The 16,200-nt window shown below is 46.4% G+C and overlaps 1 protein-coding gene across 1 annotated transcript; it reads right to left on the bottom strand.

Annotated features, from left to right (window-relative positions):
- Window positions 1-1,136: 1,136 nt before the first annotated feature.
- Window positions 1,137-15,719, bottom strand: Crym (crystallin mu). The gene is made up of 8 exons (XM_059251311.1): window positions 15,465-15,719; window positions 14,762-14,915; window positions 12,864-12,926; window positions 11,866-11,967; window positions 10,170-10,353; window positions 4,659-4,780; window positions 3,946-4,030; window positions 1,137-1,478 (listed from the first exon to the last, which is right to left on the bottom strand). Exons 1-8 carry the CDS (start codon window positions 15,632-15,634, stop codon window positions 1,414-1,416), a joined length of 945 nt encoding a protein of 314 aa, XP_059107294.1. The 5' UTR covers window positions 15,635-15,719; the 3' UTR covers window positions 1,137-1,413.
- Window positions 15,720-16,200: the final 481 nt, after the last annotated feature.

Here is a 16,200-nt window from a genome sequence, read left to right as displayed (position 1 = left end):
TAAGTTTTATTGGAATTCTGTAGCCAGACTACCACCAGGTAGAATTTACTATTGACTGTATGTGTAATATTAGAAAAGCTTTTTTTTGGCCAGCTGATTTCCCATTCACATCTGAGTTACTTCAGGAGGCTCCATGCATGATACAGATACTCAAAGGTGATGAACTCACTCCTTCCTTCCGTGAGTGGATTCAGGAAGCATATGTGATATTGGATATGTTACATTAGGGGGTAGTTGTTTACAAATACTGTGTTTTGTTATGGACTAAAGCTGTGCTTGTCTTCAATAATGGGCACAAGAGCAGTTGTCATAGGAAGGAATTCTGAGCCTGCCTCTGTCTCATATCATCTTTGTAGATGCCTGGATCCCCTCTAGTTCCCTAGAAACCACCTGAGACACTGTCTCCATATCCTACCACAGCTTACATAGTAAGGAGAGTTCATCAGTCAGATTGGGGGAATGAACCTAAATAGGAGACTCCTGATACTTTTTTTTTTTAATCTATTGGCCATGAGACATGTTCTCTTTATGGAGCCACTGGCCTCTCAGTTATAAAGAACAAATGGATTGTTTTCACCATGGATTCACTAGGTTCAAGTGAATCACATGATGTTGTGGTTTCTGCTACCTTTGACCAAAGGAGCCTCCTTATTTATGTTTCTTTAAACATTTAAAATAGACACATAAAGCTATGTAACACGCGATTGGATGTATGTGACATTTCTTGAAGAGGCAAATCTGTAGCTGTATAAACCAGAGACTGGGAAGAAAGCAGGCAATGATTCTGTGAGAACCAGGTTTCTTCGGGGAATGGGATCATTCTGGACTTGGTTGTACAAACCTCACCCAAACCCATTGAATGATACACCTTAAAGTCATAAGCTATGCTAGAGACATAGTTTAGTGGAAGTGTGTTTGCCTAGCATGTGTGAGTCTCTGGGTCTGATTCCCAGCATGGTAACACACACACACACACACACACACACACACACACACACACACACACACACACACACACGTTTTATGGTAAGTTCTACTCAATTAAAATGGAGAAAATATTATTCCACCTCCTCTAAGGATTGAGTGAGCATTTGACCTCTTCATTTCCTTTCACAGGAAGTTATCAAAGGACACACTGAAGAAATGGAAATGCTTTATTTCACAGACAGACAAAGCTAGTGAGATGGAGAGTAGGCAATGATGACATCACCTTGTAACAGGAGAAATAGTTACCTGGTTTAGCTACCCAACTACAAACACGAGTAGGGATGTCAGCACTCAAAGATGACACCACTGCAGTTGTTCACGGAAACCCACTGCAGTTCACAGGGACTAGGCTCCCTCGTTGATCTGGACATCCATCATGAGACAGCCTCTGAGCTGTAATGGAGTTCAGTGCACAGCTCCTTCCTCTCACTTGCCAGATGACCAGGAATCATACACGAGTTTGGCTGCCACCAAGTCTTCCACTGCCATCCCTGTAATGGACAGAAATTTGATTCACTTCTTCTTCCAGAACAGCTTTGCTCCAAAGAACCCTGGCTGTCTTCTGATACCCTGTGTGGGGATACTGCTAAGCCCATAGGGATAATAGCAACTGCTATCCGGAGGTGCACTCAGACTCGGTATACAAAGGGCTGGTCAAGAAAAGAAATATGATACTAAGCAAGAAATACCCACATTTAATAACCTCCAAGGTCTAGTTCAGAGGTCAGCAACATTTCAGTAGAGGCTCAGTGAATAGTCTAATCTCTGTAAGTCATATGGTCTCTGTTACAACGGTTCAGTTCTGTACTTATAGTGGGAAAGAACCCATAGGTCTCAGGTAAGCAAATGAGTCTGTCTGTGTTTTGACAAGATTTTATTTATGGACACTACAACTTGAATCTCCCTCCCACCCACCCACACACACACACACACACTTCATCCCCTTCCCGTCTGTGTGGTTGATGGCTGTAGGTTGATGTTAGCTATCTTCCTCAACTAAATTGTTCTTCATCTTACTTGTCTTTCATCTTGTTCTGAGACAGGGTCTCTCACCAAGCTCACTGATTCAGCTAGACTAGCTGGCCAGTGAACCCCAGGGGAATCTTCCTGCTTCTGCCTCCACAACACCAGAATTACCAGCTCAACCATGTGCTGCCACATCTGGCACTTTACATGGATAAACTCAGCCCATCCTGCTTGTGTGACAAGCATTTTCCTGACTAAGTCACCTCATCTTCCCCAATCTCTCCCATTGTTCTTACATGTCTTGAAAGCTATCCTTTATTTACCTCATTCCAATCATGTAACAATGTAGACACTATTTGTAGCTCATGGCTCATACAACTACAGGGTTGATCAAATCCTCTCTCCTTTTCCTTGCCTCTAATTCCTTCCCATCCCCCAACACTTTTCCCTCCAAACTTCCTGCATTTTTTTTTTGAAAACTAAGCACCCTTAGTGCTATTTGTATGTGCATGGCAGCCTCTCAAGGGTCACAACCTTGACAAAAACTGACTCTTCAACACCCAGTCTGCCATCAGTTGCCAATAGCTTCTAAGCTAGGGGTGAGACTTAATGAGCTCTATTCCCCATCCATGCTTTTGGTTGGCTTGATCTTGTACAGGTCTTGTGCAAGGGTAAAAGCATTGTGAGCTCATGTGTACAATAGTCTTGTCACGTCCAACAAATACTGTTTCACTGTAGTGGCTTCATTACTGGCCAACATTCATTCTCCCCTCCTCCCCTGCTTTCTGTGTGTGTGTGTGTGTGTGTGTGTGTGTATGTGTGTGTGTTGAGATAGGGTCTCTTTATATAGTCCTGGATGTACTGGAACTTGTTATGTAGATCAGACTAGTCTTGAACTCACAGAGATCTGCCTGCCTCTGCCTCCCTAGTGCTGAGATTAAAAGTGTGTGCCACCATGCCCCACCATCCAGAGTACTCTTAAAACTGTGGCAAACATTAAAGGTTTTTTTTTTTTTGTTTTTTTGGGTTTTTTTGTTTGTTTTTTTTTTTTTTTTTTTGGTTTTTTCGAGACAGGGTTTCTCTGTGTAGCTTTGTGCCTTTCCTGGAACTCACTTGGTAGCCTAAGCTGGCCTCAAACTCACAGAGATCCGCCTGCCTCTGCCTCCCGAGTGCTGGGATTAAAGGCGTGCGCCACCACCGCCCGGCACATTAAAGGTTTTGCTGCTCAGTGTGAAGAAGTATGGAAGGTGAGGGGCCCTGGTAGTATCCCTTTACTAACCACTTATAATTTACAAATTTTTAAGTGTAATGGCTGATTATCACTCCAGTTCCCACAGACATCGGTTTCTTCAAACATGGCAGAATGAGAGAGTTAATCCAAAGGGCAGACTTTCCACTGTGAGCCCATCCTTTGTTGAGTTCCCACCCATACTGGTCCATGCAGTTTGGAACTCCTCAGGATTAGCATCAGGTGGGAGGGGAGGGGGAAATGAAGGGTCTCAGGCTGGATACTTCCTGTTTCAATCTCCGTTGGGTCAGGTGCTTCTATCACTTCCCTGTAGCTGTTAAAAGATTTGTTCCCTGATCTCTTCCTCTGAGGTATATCGACTTCTAAATCCATTTATGTCTAACCTGAGTGATTTAGTACAACACTGGCTGTGTGCAAATTTTTCCTTGTATAGCTCACTGATGTCACAAGAACTCAAGGTAACAGGTGGTGAGTAAACTATGGCTCTTTAGACATCTGATCACTTGCCTAAGGTCACATATCCAGTGCATGCTATAGAAGGAATCTAATCCAGGACTGCCCAACTCCAGAGTTCATAGGCTTACCTACTCCACCCAAACATGTAAATGATTGATCCAAATGATGGACTCTGCAGTGATTTCCCAACCATTCACCCACAGAGCCTGGCGACCCATTCATTTCTCCTTTCATCTGCCTTGTGCTCTGGTTGTATTTGTGCCCAGGGAGCAATCTGTGGGTCTTACCCAAGGATTTGAACACCGTGGTCTTCTCACACTGTGCAGGCTTCACTCCTGATATCACTTCTCCAAGCTCAGCGAAGATGTCAGCCTGTGAAACAAATGCATGCTAACTAGGGCTGAAGCCACCATCCCAGGCCAGCACAGGACCTTCCTGAATAGGAGAGTATAAAAGCAATTTTTGAAAAGGCCATCTGTGAACTGGATGGTGTTAGGAAGCATCTGCCGTCTGGTATCCTTTGGGGGTAGCACTTGTGTTTTTGATTCCGTGGACACAGAGATCATTGTGTCTGGAGGCTGCCTGCCAAGTCCCTGTCTGTGAAGAAGTTGGTGTGCTAGTATCTGACCATACACTTTGGCAGCCTCTTCTTGCTTCCATATCCTGATTATAAGTGGGCACAGGCAGCCAGGGGATACACAGTCCTACTGTGCTGTCATATCAGAAAGGTTTCCAGGCTGCAACAGACTTCCCATCCCACCACCTGATCGCACAGCAAACTGGAAAAAAAAATCAACTCTCCCTCCAAGCAGAAGGACAAGAAGACACATGTCATAGCCATATGGCTATGTTTTTCTAGAATAGGATTAAAAAGTGCTGCAAGATGTTTAGGAATGTCTTCCTCACCAGAAGGTGAGATGACCAAGGTCCAGAGGGGAAAGCAGTGAAACCCTGGGAACCAGGCCAGGGCCAGTCAATGTTCTGCCCATGAGTGGCTCACCCCTGACAACAGAACGTCCCCTGACTCCTTCAGGGCGGCCTCCCGGGAGTCCACGTACAGCACCGCTTGCTTCATGAGCTCGTCATCCAGTTCTCGCCAGTCAGGTCTGCTGGCTCCAACGGCTACAAGATAGCAAAACAGACTCTGAGCCCAGGAAAATCCTAGGACATATTAACAGAAAGAGTTGAGCAGGGGACCAGTTGGGATATTTAGACCAGAATTCCTTCTCATCTCTTAGACCAAGCTCTTCCCAATCAGCAAGATAGAATATTTGTTAAAAGGAACACCTACAATTTTTCCTTATTGTTTTAAAAATTACACGTGTGTGTGTGTGTGTGTGTGTGTGTGTGTGTGTGTGTGTGTGCAGGTGCACGTGCATATATGTACAGGTGCATCTGAAAGTCAGAGATTAAGGATGTTGGTCCTCCAGATGGCTGTCTATCTTGTTTTGTGAGACAGGACCCCTCACTGGGACACAAAGCTTTCTGTCAGGCCAAGCTGGCTGGCTAGTGAGCCCCAGTGGAGATTTTTCCATCTCCACCTTCCCAGCACTGGGACTACAAGTGCACACCTCCATCCCTGGGAATTAAACTCAGGCTCTGATGCTCACGGTGAGCCCTTTATGAACTGAACCATCTCCAAAGCTCTTTTTTTCTATCTCACACCCTACTTCATTCCTGCAAGATTTTAAGGTCACTTAGCAGCACTCATTGTTTTTTAAAAAAAAGATTTACTTTCATTATTTTAAATTTATGTGTGTGTGTCTGGTGTGGGTATGTGCATGTGAGTGCAGGTGCCTGAGTAGGTCAGAGGTCAGATGCTCTTTAGAACCGGATTTATAGGCAGTTGTGAGCCACCCAACATGGATGGAAGGAGCTGAATTCAGGTCCTCTGCAAGAGCAGTACATATTCCTAACCACTGAGCCATCTCTCCAGCACAGCACTCACTTCTAAGGCAAATGCTGTCCATGTTGTGTTTTCCATGTGTGCTATTTATGGACCTCATGTAGTCTCCAGTGTCTGATTCCATTCATAGCTGCACACATTGAAGCTGTGAAGAGTGAAGGGGCCTGCTACCCAAGTCATCAATGAATCTGGATCAGAGAGAGCTCCGGGCTTTCACTCCAGGGTCTCCTCTTCCCAGGAGTAGCAGCCAATTGCAGAAGCCACAGAACCGAGACCCACTGCTCCTTGTCTTCAGTGGGTTTGCTTCTCAGTCATCCCTGTTCCTCACCTGAAACTGTTTTTTTCTGTAGTCTTGACAAAGAGGCCAGTGTTAAGGCCACAAAGAAGCCGTAAGAAAAAGACAGTTGGGAGGGCTGTAACTGTAGCTCCGTGGCACAGCACCTGCCCTGCATGTGTGAGCCCCTAAGGTCAATCCCCAGTACTGGCAGAAGGGGGAGAAGAGAGAAAACCTGGACTTGAGATGGTCTTGACAAAAAGAAGACTGATGATGGGGGAATGACCCTGTGGGTAAAGCACATAGCATGCAAATGTGACCACCTGAACTGAACTCTCCAGAATCTGCAGAAAGCTGAACGCCATAGTGCACATCTGGGATCCCAGTGGGAGGCAGAAACAGGAGAATCCCTGGAACCTCTGAGGCCAGTTAGCTTGGAGAACACATAGGTGAACAGCAAGAGATGCTGTCTCAAACAAAGTGGGAGGCAGAACCGATAGCTGAGTTTGTCCTCTGACTTCCGTATGTGTGTGTGTTGGGGGTGGGGGGTCATGCATGTGTGCATACATGTTTTTTAAAAGAAAAAGAGCAGGAAGAGGAGGATAAGGAGGATGAAAAGGAGGATCTGGGAGGAGGAAGAAAAAACAAAACAAACTAAACACCCCACAAAACACAAACGGGCTATTAGGCCTTGATCATTGACCTTGTCCTTCTGCAGACGGGAGCAATGAATCCATTGTATCATGTCTCCTGTTACAAGGACATAGGATAATGCACAGGCTGTAACCAAATGCCTGCAGAGCCAGGAAGAAATGAACAGGAACAAAGCCAACAGAGAGATTGGAAATATTGTTGTCCTGGTCACGCAGAAGAGAGCGCATATTTCTCCAGGGGACAGTCATATCCAGCTCTAGCTAATGACTGTTATGTATGAGTGCATATCCTCTGTTACCAGACAGCCCTCTCTCCCCACTGTTTATGAAGAGGAGCAGGAAATCTATTTGCATATGTTATTCTGTCATCCAAACCAAGCAGCCTGCTGGCTGGAGACAGGGTAGCTAGGTGGTCTTTGAAATATTATAAAATTTTATCCAAATACAAGGCAGCATTTATGTGCCTCCTTAGAGTGCTGTCCATGTCCTCATTTGTTCTCTTTTCTGTCATTATGAACTCTGATTTCCAGAAAGCAGTGTAACGATGCTCATCTTGAAGGCTGTTGGTGGGGGAGTCTATAGAACAAAAGTACCCACTAATGAAGCTTGTAAATAAATCATAAGGTGGTGGGAAAAGCTCCCAGTTTCTGGGGCTGCCCCCTTCCCTGCTTTTTACAGACAGCCCCTGCCTCCAGCAGGATGAATTCCCAAAGGGCTGTGTGAGGCCACTCAGGCAGACGCAAGTGGACCAAACAGAAATTAGCAGTTTGACCCAGATCAGAACTTGGCCTTGCTTCAGCGGGGCTAGAAAGAGTGAAGATCTTGGAAGACTTGCTGATGAAATGAATGGGATGTGGGTCTAGGAGTAAAGAAGTGTAATGTGTGGGGGAGGTTAGAGCCAGGCCTGCCCTTTAGCAGAGCTATAAACAACTAAAATGTCTTTGGTGTTTCACTGTTATCACTGAGACACACTTTAATAAAGCATATTTGAAAGATCTGTGAACACACAAAGAAACTTTGTCCCTAGATCAAGGGATCACAAAAAGAAGTATCTTGACTCCATATCAGGCCATCCCCTTCTAGAAATATATAGATATTGAAATAGATATGTAGATAGATAGACAGACAGACAGACAGACAGACAGACAGATAGATAGATAGATAGACAATGAATTTAAAGAACTCATTGTAGCTGGCTTTGGGGGTGGTGGAAGGTGCTTGGGAACTAAAAGTAACCTCTAGAAACAGGTCCTCTGTCTATAATATATGGGCTGGATCCTGCTACCATAAGAGCCTGGAAGAGGACCTTTGATACTAGATGAGTTTATAGCCCAGTGAACACAGATTTCATCCTTCCGAGACTTTAAGCAGAGGACCAGCCTAACCTTGAATGGATTCTCACTGGTTGTGTTAAGTTTGAAAACAAAATAAAAACCAAGTCAGTCAGCTGCAGCTTCAGTTCTGCCCTTGGGAACACATTTCACCAAGAACTGTCCCTCTGGATTCTTCAAGTCCTTCCAGACAGTTTTGATTCCAAGAAGCACATCTCGATCCACTGTTTACCTGCCAACTAAGCCATCTCTTAGCTTCTTCTTGGACCTGTATCATGGCATCAGTTCCCTGCAGACTGAGACCTTGACTTCAGTTCGGCCTAGTCCTCAAATTGCTGTGTTCACTCCCCCTCATAGCCCTTGCTTGTAGTCTTCTGTCTGCCTAGAACACCCTCTTTTCAGTGCTTGACACGACTTGCTCTTCCTTATCATTTAGGTCACAGCCCCAAGTCACCTCCCCAGGCAGCTTTTCTGGCAAGTGGATCAAAAGGATCTACCTCAACTTCCCCCTTCTGCATCCACTGTCAGGCTCTTAGAGCATCCTGTTTGTTGTACAGCCTCCTCACAAGCAGAATAAAGCCAAGAGGAAAGCCATGACCTCGGATGCTCCATTTACTGTGGCATCCCCCCAGCAGCTAGAACAATGGCTGTCCCATGGAGTAGAGCCAGTAAACATTTATGAATGAACACACAATCTCTCGACTAGAGCCAGTAAACATTTATGAATGAACACACAATCTCTCGACTTGATTCCTGCCTGCTCATCTGCCTATGTGTGCAGAGCACTCAGCTTCTGAGATGACACCATGTTCTTGTCATTACATGGTGGAGCACTGCTAGAATCCTCAATCCTTGGCTGGATGGCTGCCTGGCAATCAAAGACAGACTTCTTATTGGAAGATAATGTTGAGTACTGTTCAAGAGCCCAGAGCCAGCTCTGAGGACAGACTACCTCAGTTCAAACCCAACTTTGTCCTCAAGAGTCTCTGACTCTTGAAAGTTACTGAATGTCTCCCTGCTTTGGTTTACCCACCTATAAACTAGGGGTTATAATAATCATTGTCTCTTATCTTAAAAGGTTGCTGTAAGGATTAAGTAACTATATATAACATATATACATTATACATACATAACATATATATTATATATACATATGAAATATTTATATATCACAATCAAGAGGGTTGGGGAGGCAGATCAAACAGTAAAGAACTTGCTGTGGAATTATGTACCCAGCATCCATGTAAAAACAGTGGTCATGGTTATTCATATCTGTGACACTGTGGGGTGGGTAGACACTAGACAGAAGTAGGTGATCCCTGCAGTTCTCTGGCCAGCCAGTCTAGCTAATTAGTGAGTGCTGGCTGCTGTGAGAAACATGTCTCAAAAATAAGATGGAGAGTAACTGTAGAACATCGAACATCAACACACACACATACATACACTACAAACACTTAAGGGTTCACATGCACATGCACACACACCCGACAGACATCTACAATAGTTAAGTATTTTGTAGAGCCCATTTCTTTCGATAATCTCTAAGGTTATTTGAAGATCTTCAGAGGCCCCAAGTGTCCTTATGCTTAGAATACCCTCTCCGACTCCACCTCCTATTACACATATTTAAAACACCATATGTCACGTTAAATCCTTTTTGTGCTATGGTTATTTTTGGAAATTGTTTATAGTTCTATATGTTAAGAACAAACTATTGAGACCAGAGTGGTGGATCAGGCTTGTCGTGTAAGTCTTGGGAGGCACAGGAGGGAAGATTACAAGTTCAAGGTCACACAGAGGGACTTTGTCTCAAAAAGTCCATCCAAACAAACCAAAATGAAGCACTGTTTGTCCATTAGGATTTGAATGTTGTCATATTTAAGAATGAAGTTATAGCTGACCATTTGTGGCAATGTTCCATCCCACAGGACATTAATTAGTGAAATATTCGCCAGTTTTACATTTAATTTTCCTTTCACATTTTGAGACACAGTTTTCCGGGCCTATCTCATCTTTCCCTTGCCTTTGGGTTCTGAAACAGGTTCTCTGTAAATCGCCTAGGCTTGCCTTCAATTCTCCATCTTGTCGCCTTGCACTTCAGTGTAGGCTCATATACTTCTGGTACCCTTAAAAAAGCAGGCACAGACAGGACTGGGGATAGACACCTATAATCTAAACACTCAGGAGGCTGAGGCAGGAGGATAGCAAGTTTAAAGCTAGTCAAGTTGTATAGCGAGACCCTGACTCAGAGAAAAACTAAAAGATTTGAGCATTCTGTATGATGGAGAAAGCACTTTTACAAACAGAGCCTGGGTCCAGTTTGCAAACTTGAAGCCTTTCTACTTACCATTGATGTGAGCCCCCGGCTTCACCCATTCACCAAATAAAATGGGCTCTGTTGCCATGGTGACTGTGATGATGACATCAGCACCTGCCACAGCCTCCTGCACCGATGAACAGACTCGAACATCTCCTTGCACTGTGCTTGCAAACTTCTCTGCGTTTTCCCTAGTGCGGTTCCATATTCTCACCTTAGAGTGGGTAACAAAAGGGACACACTGATGCATTTCTTTACTGCGTATGTCACACCAACTGACACTGCTCTGAGGTGGTGACAAAGGTGTCTTTAAAGAATGGACATTTGATCAAGAACACAGTATTAATCTGAACCGATATCTGCTCAGACAAATGAAAATGACCTCTCCTTTAAAGAAAGTGGGTACTTTCCAGTCTTGGGCCAGGACACAGCCTTGATGGCTTAATGATTACAAAGAAGGGTCTGGAGCCATGCAGGCTTGGCACCAATTCTTCCTTTATGCTATCCCTGCGATGATTTCCCCTCCCATTCAGCCTCAGTTTCCACATCTGTGAAATGGAAATGATAACTGGGCAAAGACAGTGTGGAACCTAGTCTATGTTTGAAGCCCTGCATTGGAGTGTCAGCAGATACAAGACTCATGAAAAGACTGCTTTGTCTTGGAAGAGCTTGATCATTGACGTATAGGGAAGGATCGAAAAGCAAACGTATTTTAGGTGAATGGTGTAACTGACAAAAAGACCAATTATGAAAGCCACAGAATCCTGGAAGGTGCTGGGCTGGAGGTAGATGGATGCTGGCAGCATCAAGAGCGGTGTTCTTGTGAGTTTACTAACGAGTTTCACTGTCTGGGTCAGAGGCTGCCAGTCTTCAACTGAAAATAAGGCCCAAAGACTCTCTCATCAGGAAATATGGAAAAATTAGCTTTACATCTAAGCTCATCAAGTAGGGTGAATGACTCAACACACCCAGTAATAAGTCACTGCTATGTCATCTTTTCTGATAGAAAACTGTGCAAATATTATGCAAAATTTAGGTAATCTGCAACAGTGATGTTGGAACCATTGACGAAAATGTGTGATACACACTGTGTGCCTCCAACAAGGTTAAAGCTGCTGGAAGATGCAGATGAGAGAAGCCTGGAAACTACTTGCCAGTCTTTGCAAACAGGTAAATGGTTATTTTTCTTCTTATTATTACAATCCATATTTCTCAAGACAGCAGGATTATTTTTATCATAAAAACGCACACTTCACATCACTTCCACCACTCTCACAGGCATACATTAAAATGAAAAAAAAATCATTGAACATTTCCAGCGAAGCGAGGGCCACAGCAGGTGGGAGGTGGCAAGATCTGCCGACAGCAGCAGAAGGAAGCTGTGTCCTCTGCTCACCAGGCCTCGATCTGATTCTGGATCCACGGCCCTAAATTCTTAAAGCTTCTCAGAGACTTTTAAGAGACGCACGGGGAGGGGCTGGAAGTGCAGCTGACACCCAAGGAGTGTCACAGAATCACTTGGGTGGCTGGTGGCATCCCCAGGTGTGTGTCCTGTGAGCCACGAGTCTGAAAAGAGGTGGTCAGGCGTCCCAGTTCTCATCTCCATGGGGAAGTCATAAAGGTAAAGGTGATCTACACTGGACTCACCCCGCTGTTTGCCTGTGTTGGGTGGTACCCAGAGGCCCCTGGCCCATCTCCTCCCTCCCCAGACCCCAGCCTCACTCACCTCCTTGAAGGAGAACTGTTCTGTGAAGATCTCGTAATGACTGTACGCCTGGACCCCAGCCCCAAGGATGCACAGCACGTCACTGTTTGGGGGTTTCAAAAGCTGAGAGGAAACAGGGTGGCAAAGGTCAGCGGGTAAAAGCAAAAACAGCCGAACGTCAGGTGGCCAGGAGGCTTCAGCTACCCTCAAGAGCTGGTGGGCACCAGAGGGATGTCACTTTGTTTCCACTTGCCTTCTGCAGAGGAAGGAGCCTTCACTGAGGACCTACTGTGTGCCAGTTCTCAACTCTCATGATCTCAGTTGGTCTGAGCAAGGACCGTATGAGATGGACACTCCGTGTGTGTGTGTGTGTGTGTGTGTGTGTGTGTGTGTGTGTGTGTGTACATGTGTGTGTGTGACATGTGTGCACATGCCTGTGGAGAACAGGTTACCCTTAGGTGTTGTTACTCAGGAGCCATCCACCTTCTAAATAATCTAAACACCTGATTTGTCATGCCAACCCTCCCTTGGGCCGTGGCACTTCTGTTATACCTAGGAAAACCAGCATTCTAAGCCCTTGTCCTTCTTAATGAAAAAACAAAACAAAACAAAACAAAACAAATTCTAATCATTCCCACAAAACTCCATTTTCTTCCACTTACTCTTCTGAGATATGGTCTCATTATGTAGACCAGGCTGTCCTATAACTCATGGTGATCCTCCTGCCTCATCTCCAATTGCTGGGAGTATAGTTGTGCACCGTTATCCCAGATTAATACCATTTAACTTTTTAAAAAGTCAAATCACTTTCCACTTTTCTTTTTGAGATAGGAAGATAGGGAATTGTGCATTGGAGGTGTTTGGAATTACGTGGCACACAATCAGTAACTTTGTGAATTGCTGTGCTTTCTTAATAACTCATATTGGTACGCAGAGTTCCAGCTATGAACAGAGGCAGCAATATGTTCCTCCCCTCTCCAGATCTAATCTGGCTAGCGCAGTGCAGCCACTGGTCTTACCTTCGTGGCGATGGCAGACACAGCTGCTGTTCTCTTTGCAGTTATGACGTTTCCATCCATGACCTTGGAGGAAGGAAAGACAGTGAGGAAGGTGCCCTCCTGGGACTGCAACCCAGAGGAGCCACTCTGAAGGCAGCTCCGGGCAGCTCTGTGGAGCTACAGTGAATATGAGACTTGGGGTCAGCTCAGATGCGATTCCTCCACTTAGGAGCCCTGCGGCTTTGAGCACTACTCTCTATGCATTGGACTCTTCACCTGCAAAAATGAAGAGGATGCCAAAGGGCAGAGGGTACTGAGAGTGAGCGCTAAACACATCTGCATACAGGGAAGCCGCTGTGTACATGAAGCACTCAAGCATCACCCCTCTTGTGTTCTTGCCCTGGGATTCTCAGATCTCCAAGCCGAGGTGAAACTTCAGGGATATTATTGTCACTTCACACCTCAGGAGCTTTGGAAAGACACTATTCCCAGAACCCACGGGCTTCAGAATGACTCAGGCTGACTCTTTGGCTTGGGGTATGCAGCTCAGTGGTCAAGGTCTTGGGACCCATTCCTGGCACAAGGAGAACCAAGAAAATTGAGTCCCTAGGGGTGGGATCCAGCTATCCTTGGTTTCCAAGGCTTCCCAGGAAGTTCTGATGCCCAAGGAGGGCTGAACATTTTGCCTGGCCAACAATAACTGCCACCCTTTCACTCATCTCAGCCGACTCTCAAAAAGCAAGTGCTATTATTCTCGTTTTACAGGCACGAAGCCGAATCCGGTAGCTACAGAATATTCAACAGAGCCCCAAAGCCCTGCCATCTAGTGCGAAAGGTGGAGATTCCAGAAGTGGAACTTCATTGTCACAGGCAGCATAGATGCTACCTACTGCCACCAGGTGAGCACAGGTTGGGAAAGAAGCGCTAGTCTGGCTAGACTCCTTAGGGCTTCGGACATTCAGAGAAGGAAAGGGGTTGGGAGTCTGAGAGCCTGCTCGGAGCCCTCTAAGAGTTAGAGTATCACCCCAGTGTTAGTCAGATGGAGTGATCTTCACTTACCGGCTGTCTGACCTCAAGCCAAGGATCTCTACTAACCTGAGCCTCAGGGACCTTGACAAAAATTAAAGGGGAAGCACCTTGTTCACACTTACCACTTGGCAAGCTGAGGCAGGAAGATCATGTGTGTGAGGCTGGCCTGGGACATGGCAAACAGACAGACAGACAGGGCAGTAGAACATAGTCTAGGACTTGATACACCATTGTCTTAGAAGGAAGAGGTCTGAAGGCCAGCATTGCTTAGTAGGGGGGTAAGTTGAGCACAGCTGCTGTGACTCACTCCTAGTCTCCAAAATGGGGGAACAATATTATGTACTTCCTGGCTGGTTTTAATTATACAGGTAATGTGTAGAACCCTGCGTGTTTCTCTTCTCTCTCTCTCTCTCTCTCTCTCTCTCTCTCTCTCTCTCTCTCTCTCACACACACACACACACACACACACACACAAATGTGAGCTACTGCTCTTTTCACACCTTCCTAAAACAGATGTCAGAAAGACACCCACAGGCTAGGGGATAGTCCCCTGGGGGAGGGGTTCAATGAACAAATGTTTCCTCAGCTACTGCTTTAGTTCAAGCTGTGAGTTTGGAGTGTCTGAGTGTGTGACGAGAACACAAACACGAATAACAGGATTGTTATTTCCACAGCCACACACTTGCAGCCTCTGTGGGCTCAAAGCAGTCCTAGAAACAGATGCTGCGGTAGGTCACCTTTGCGGTCTCATGTCTGATCACTTGCGATTATATGTTACTTCTCACGGAGAACTAGCTTTTAGGCTTAATTCTGGGCCCAAGGGACACTCTCTCTACTCCAGGGGGGACTTGCTCTACCCACTCTGCCCCAAGGGAGAAAAGGTTGCTCACCGCCAGCAGGGAGCCATTGCTGGGATCAAAGAGAAGCACTGAAGCCTGGTGGGAGGGGACGGTGGATGTGTTGCTGTGGCCCTCGTAGAAGGTGACTAACTTGGTGGTGAGTGCATCCTCAGCAGCACTGTAGGCTGGCATGACTCCCAGGAAGCTGAAGGAGAGAGAGAGAGAGAGAGAGAGAGAGAGAGAGAGAGAGAGAGAGAGAGAGAGAGAGAGAAAGTTTCAACTCCTTCCAGTCAATGCTAAGTGATCTATAAAGTCTCATTCATCTGCCTTCCTCCATCACTGCTGGCACGCCGCTCCCTGTGCCCTCACTCCTCTGCCCTTCTGCCCTTCTCTGGGGCGGGACTTCCAGCCTGGCTCCGGACCAGAAAGCCATCATAGCCCTGCCACTTCTCAGCTGTGTAAGCTTCAGTAAATCACTTTACCTCTCTGAGTCCCAGTTTTCAGCTAGCAGAGTACCTCAGGACCTCCTCCCCTGCTAAGTAAGGACGGCGGGCGGGCGAGTTGAATCACAGCAGGTGGCACCTGTAAAGCGACCTCTTGGCACAGGGCCGGAGGGTAGTGCTCCTTAAGCAGCAGCTGTCATTAGCAGAGATCAAGCAAGACCTCTCCTCTCTTCTCCCACCTCTTCCCTTGGGTTCCTCCTCGTCTTTCGAAACCCTTTCTCCCATCCCCTTCTAGTCTCTTCTTCACTCACCCTCGGTGCTTGGCCACCGGTACCACGGTGCGCACCGGCTGCATGACCCCTCCATCGGGACCTCTGGAGAAGTTGGCTAGAGCGGTCTCCAAAGGCGGGATGAGGAGGCTGGAGCTGCGAAGGTGGTCCTGCACCTCGGCTGCGCTCAGGAACGCTGGAGCCCGCCTCATCTCGCCACCTGCCTTCAAACCCGGGCTGGATACTCACTCCACTTTCCCCGATCCGAGCCCTAAATGAGCGCAGGGCCAGCGCAGCAGCGCTGGGCAGGCTTCCCGGGGCGGAGCATCGTCGCCCCGCCCCTCGGGCCCGGACCCGCCCCCGCCGCTCACCCCAACTCCTAAGGTTTCCGGACACTTCTCCCCAGATTGGAATCAAGGCAGCAGGCTGCAGCGATAATTCTTGAATCTACTATTCCCATTCCTGTAATTAGCCATCGCCACATCCCTGGGCACGCTGTGTGTGTGGAGACTTTGGGATTCCACCTTTGTCCCTCCACACCAGCTCCACTGGGGCTGGTATTGTGAGAAAGACAGGAGAGATGACAGGGCGCTCTTAGTGCTTGCTCCGGTGAAAAGGGGCTTGGAGGGTTATGTCATACTTTTAACTCCTTCTGGAGTTTCTTCTATTCCCAGTCTCTCTCCCACAACCACAGCTAGACATTAGCCGCTGTTTTAAGCACACAGTTGACTCAGGTTAAACAAAACAACCTTCACCTTAAAGTCTTAGGCAAGAGTAA

The sequence above is a fragment of the Peromyscus eremicus genome, chromosome 1 (genome assembly GCF_949786415.1).
Source record: "Peromyscus eremicus chromosome 1, PerEre_H2_v1, whole genome shotgun sequence".
Classification (NCBI taxonomy): Eukaryota; Metazoa; Chordata; class Mammalia; order Rodentia; family Cricetidae; genus Peromyscus; species Peromyscus eremicus.
The sequence above is the reverse complement of the archived record's forward strand: the minus strand, read 5'-3'. Positions and strand labels throughout refer to the sequence as shown.